The 6,000-nt window shown below is 41.7% G+C and overlaps 1 protein-coding gene across 1 annotated transcript; it reads left to right on the top strand.

Annotated features, from left to right (window-relative positions):
- Positions 1-334: 334 nt before the first annotated feature.
- Positions 335-4,483, top strand: LOC138319753 (keratin-associated protein 10-5-like). The gene is made up of 2 exons (XM_069262886.1): positions 335-487; positions 3,386-4,483. Exons 1-2 carry the CDS (start codon positions 335-337, stop codon positions 4,481-4,483), a joined length of 1,251 nt encoding a protein of 416 aa, XP_069118987.1.
- The last annotated feature ends 1,517 nt before the right edge of the window (positions 4,484-6,000 follow it).

Below are 6,000 nucleotides of genomic sequence, written 5' to 3'. Positions count from 1 at the left end.
TGTAACAGGACTGACAACTCGATCAGCTTCATCAAATAGTGGACTGGATAATGACGGACAACCTGACCTGCTGTAACAAGACTGACAACTCGATCAGCTTCATCAAATAGTGGACTAGATAATGACGGACAACCTGACCTGCTGTAACAGGACTGACAACTCGACCAGCTTCATCAAATAGTGGACTGGATAATGACGGACAACCTGACCTGCTGTAACAGGACTGACAACTCGATCAGCTTCGTCAAATAGTGGACTAGAGAAGGGCAGACAACCTGGCCTGCTGTAACAGGACTGACAACTCGACCAGCTTCATCAAATAGTCGACTAGAGAATGACGGACAACCTGGCTGCTGTAAGAGGACTGACAACTTGGCCAGCGTTACGAATAGTAGATAGTGGACGTGATACGCACTATAACAGGACGGACGGACAACTCGGCCAGCTCTATCCAGTGAACGAGATAAAGAGGAAGATTGATATAAAAGTACTGACATTTCGGCCTGTCTGTCACACGTGACGGGCAGCCTTTTCGGATGAAACCATCATCGTCTATTCAAGAAAAGTAATATTGCGGCACCGGAATATAACACTATCGAGAGTCGTTACGACGTCGGGTAATCACCAATACAAATTGCCCACTTAGCATGAAGAGCCAATGTTATACACTTGCTTGATTTTACTTTATCATGGAGTTGAATATCGACGTTTTATCGCAGAGGTTGAAGGATTCTTTGGACATCAGTGATCTGACAAGAGGGCACGATGTGGCATTACATAGCGATACCTTATACAAGACCAATCTGTGCACGACAATAGCTTTGGTACCCGACGTTCAGTGTTATAACGAACCTCTATACATATATGTAATATAATAGTACGTACGATTTACTTTCAAAGTCATTGCATGTTAAACTTTCGTCCCATTTAGGTAAACATATATAAGCAAGCAAGCAGTCCCCTCTAGCTACCTGTATAACGTGAATGCATTGTCTTATATCCATAACGATCAGTTCTCGTTATTCCCCCGTGGTAAGTTTCCTATATTGGATGGCTGAACAGATCAATCCAGTATGAATAATGCATCAGCTATCTAGATGTGGAAAACTGGTCGTTTATATTGATATTATCGGCTAACGTCTTCGACAGAGTTTTCACCATCGTTATAACAGTAATTATGTAGTGCGAGTAAACGGACACTGATATAGAGATTGTAGAACATAACACACGGTATCAAGTCATAATAGGGATCATTATTTCATGGCTATCTGTACTTTTCTTTCCACGAAAAAGTCATTTTTCCATTACCCTATTTCTAACATTAAAAACTGTATGTTATTTCAAAATAAGCCTCCCGTGGATTATTTCCTGATTGTATTCATTTATTAGCGACAATCCACTGAAGTTTATTCTGCTCCGAAACCCACCTAGGTAAAGTGGCTTGGAAAAGACGTGAAAAATATAAAGCGTGTGAACACAATACTAGTTACTATTTTGTACCAATGCAATACTTTTGCGCGTGAACGTTTGCACACAATAACTTAATTAATTTGGATGTCTTCCCCTGCCTCTTGAACCTCTTTGTACAGAAAATTAAATTTCAGGCTAGATCATCTTAAAAGATAAATATATTACTAAGTATTCATCAGGGACTAGAACGAATAAACGTACCGCCCTACTATACCTTTCAAATTAAATTTCAGGCTAGATCATCTTAAAAGATAAATATATTACTAAGTATTCATCAGGGACTAGAACGAATAAACGTACCCGCCCTACTATACCTTTCAAATTAAATTTCAGGCTAGATCATCTTAAAAGATAAATATATTACTAAGTATTCATCAGGGACTAGAACGAATAAACGTACCCGCCCTACTATACCTTTCGGCCAACACCATTAACTGTATACAGGGATCAACCAACTAAATAAAAAAAGACCTTGAGCCCAGGATAGAATTTTAACCCGGCCGCTGATTGGCTGGCTAATTATGAATTTCAAAAGTAAAAATGTTTTCTGACAGGTAATTATTCCTAGATAACCAGGATATGAATATGGAAATTCATATTGCGATTTAGGTTCAAAATATCAAATTTGATAATGAATAGGTAAAAGCATTAGAATTTCAGGATTTTTTAGTGCAAAATGCGCCTGATTTCAATAAAGCTACCCTGGTTGGAGTTTGAGCAGAAGGACCCAAACTTTTTTTTCTATTTAGTGTTATATGAGAACCTATACTTTAATTATAGAACACAATAGCTAACTAATATTCATTTGTTTTAATAATACAGTACAAAACTTTAAAAAAGTCTAACACTGTGGTCTATGTAAAATTATTTAGTTGGTTGCTCTCTACAAGTCTTTTTGGCTATAATGTTGCAGCTAATCAGAGGCGCATTCGGTTAAGTCGCTAAGTCCCCTGGATATAACAGAACTGGTCATTCAGTCCTTTGATGTACATCAAAAGAGCCGTATAACGGAACACTGTGGTCGACTGGGTGGCTTTGAAGTTGGGCGTCGCTCTCTCTGTAGTCTTCAAAGGAAGCCTTTGCTGGCCTGTGATTGGTCAAATGTTTTCCACTGAGCTGCCTCAAATTTTACTATGAGATAGTCCAGGGGTGTAGAAATTGTAAGTGATCGGAACCCCTGGAGTATCGAGGATGCTCCTGGACTATCTCATAGTAAAACTGGAGGCAACAAAACAGAACAGGTAATTCAGTCCTTTGGTGTACAGAGCCGTATAACGGTACACTGTGATTGACTGTGTGGCTTTGATGTTACGCGTCGTTCTCTTTGTAGTATTCAAAGAATCCTTTGCTGGCCTGTGATTGGTCAATTTTTTTTCCGCTGAGCTGCCTCCAATTTCACTATGAGATAATCCAGAGGTATAGAGATCGTAAGTGATCGGAACTCCTGGAGTATCGGAATGTCTTTAGACTAAATTATCCCTGTTAAACACCAAATTAATATAAATGTCGTGTCCGCTAACGCATGAATGTGGATTGATTTTATACTTCTTATTTTTCGGAATTAATATGCTTTACCTTACCAGCAGGTGCTTTGTTCTGGTTAACACGAGTTATCTCCGCATTGCCGAAGCAATTTAACAGAACATTTTAATTACCCATAACTTGCTTAAGCTAGGAAAAGCAATAGCCTTGGCCTCCCCCCGGGGAACAATAACATGCTTTGTAAGGATTCCGTCAGTATAACTACAGAAATTCTTAGAGAAATCAACGGCACCATTCTCCTGGGAAATTGCGCGAATTTCTTTTCAAAACTTTTAACGCAAACAGACCACATTTTGTCACCGCCATAGACATCGTCGAACTCCCAGCCCTCCCATCTGAATGATGTAGTTGTGAAACATGCTGTGGAAATAAGGACGTTGTTTGTGAGGGCACCAAGGTTACCGATTCTGTATGTCCTCCATACTGTCCTAAGGGCACCAAGGTTACCGATTCTGTATGTCCACCACGCTGTCCTAAGGGCACCAAAGTTACCGATTCTGTATGTCCTCCACGCTGTCCTAAGGGCATCAAGGTTACCGATTCTGTATGTCCTCCACGCTGTCCTAAGGGTACCAAGGTTAACGATTCTGTATGTCCTCCACGCTGTCCTAAGGGCATCAAGGTTACCGATTCTGTATGTCCTCCACGCTGTCCTAAGGGCACCAAGGTTACCAATTCTGTATGTCCTCCACGCTGTCCTAAGGGCACCAAGGTTACCGATTCTGTATGTCCTCCACGCTGTCCTAAGGGCACCAAGGTTACCGATTCTGTATGTCCTCCACGCTGTCCTAAGGGCACGAAGGTTACCGATTCTGTATGTCCTCCACGCTGTCCTAAGGGCACCAAGGTTACCGATTCTGTATGGCCACCACGCTGTCCTAAGGGCACCAAGGTTACCGATTCTGTATGTCCACCACGCTGTCCTAAGGGCACCAAGGTTACCGATTCTGTATGTCCTCCACGCTGTCCTAAGGGCATCAGGGTTACCGATTCTGTATGTCCTCCACGCTGTCCTAAGGGCATCAAGGTTACCGATTCTGTATGGCCACCACGCTGTCCTAAGGGCATCAAGGTTACCGATTCTGTATGTCCTCCACGCTGTCCTAAGGGCATCAAGGTTACCGATTCTGTATGTCCTCCACGCTGTCCTAAGGGCATCAAGGTTACCGATTCTGTATGTCCTCCACGCTGTCCTAAGGGCATCAAGGTTACCGATTCTGTATGTCCTCCACGCTGTCCTAAGGGCATCAAGGTTACCGATTCTGTATGTCCTCCACGCTGTCCTAAGGGCATCAAGGTTACCGATTCTGTATGTCCTCCACGCTGTCCTAAGGGCATCAAGGTTACCGATTCTGTATGTCCTCCACGCTGTCCTAATGGCATCAAGGTTACCGATTCTGTATGTCCTCCACGCTGTCCTAGTGTTGCTCTATTTAAATCCTTAACCCGTTATCTCAGGAAGAATCATTGATTATCACAACCATAGTGGTAACCTTGTTACCGACACTTGGTCAAACTCAGTTGATTTAATTTCCTTTTCTAACAAATAGCCAAGGAGTGTGTCAGAATAAGGGCGAGACTTACCGTGGCATTGTGCGAGAGAAACTCTGAAGTCACACCGAGCCGTCCTTTTACTCCCAACAATCGCCACCATTTCCATTTTTAGCAATATTCCAATTAAAGAACACACATGTTTCCACACACAATTACGTTTCTAAGTTAGTTCTCTTCGGTACGAAGGTCGCAGTTAAAGTGTCCTAGAATACTAGCCGTCTGCCTCCTGTAGGTCGCAAATTCCTGCGACAGACAGTTGCTAATCGTAGTGTTGTTCTCAGCGTACTCCGGGTTTCTTCCTCAGCCTGGGTTTTTGATATTACAAAACAAGAATACAAATGTGTAACAGACCAACCCTGTATATGCACAGGCGTTTGTCTCCTGAAAATCGTAATAACGACTTCATTTTCTCTTAATGACGCCTTTTGAAACTCGTAATAACGACTTTTTTCTCGCTGAAGCGACACAGCCACTAACTGTCAAATTGTATACATTTTAACTATCTATCTACTGTTTGTTGTATATCTACTATTACATAACCTTTATAGTTATCTAGTCATGAATTTCTAGTCATATAAGTGCGTTTTCACTTTAAAAGTTGTCCTGTATGATGCCTACTTTATGTAATCATAAATGTTTTGTATGTAAATGCCCCGTGTGTGACCTTGATTGGTTTAATAAACATTGTCTATTGTCTATTGTCTCGTTTTAACGACTTTTAAAAGTCGTAATAACGTCTATTTATCTCGTAATTACGCGAAATATCCAATACTGTCGACAGCTACTTGTACAAATGCTTATCGATGACTACCCACGTTCTGTCGCACAAGTACGCACCTTTTGTTTGCTCACACTAACTACCTTTAGGTACAGTAGGTGTGCGTATGCTGTACCAGGCCTCACAAACTCTACATTCACGCTAATGTGTGTACACGTTCACGTACGGGTGTGACAACAATTTTAGCAAAGAAGCGAAAAGAAGGTGGTCAAGTATGCAGATTATCGGAAATACTGCCCCAGTAGGATTAGATGAGAGCTTTATTGGGGTTTTGGCCTGCGATGATTTGGCGTGCTGGGCTATAATTAAAGACACGAATTCCCTGTAGCGAGCCGTATATATTGATATTACTATTGACATATGGCGGTCTAATACCATATACAAACACATGGACGCTTGTAGAATATAATCACTAAAGCATGTATTAATTAGCGTAAAACAAAGCTCTGTTGATGTAGATGTTGAGATATGACGTGTCTGAATTTCCCGGTGAAATTGGCACCTGTTAGGTGACGCTATTGCCATTTTCTACGAGAGCATTTCGTTGTTCTGGTTGTATCTGAGAACGCAGCACGCGCAAAGACGATAAAAAGTTTGGCAAGGAAGTGGCGTATGTGTGACAACCCAGTAGTGCGAGCTGCGTGTTCTGAGGACGC

Source organism: Argopecten irradians, chromosome 3 (genome assembly GCF_041381155.1).
Source record: "Argopecten irradians isolate NY chromosome 3, Ai_NY, whole genome shotgun sequence".
Taxonomy (NCBI): Eukaryota; Metazoa; Mollusca; class Bivalvia; order Pectinida; family Pectinidae; genus Argopecten; species Argopecten irradians.
This window is presented reverse-complemented; position numbering and strand designations above follow the sequence as displayed.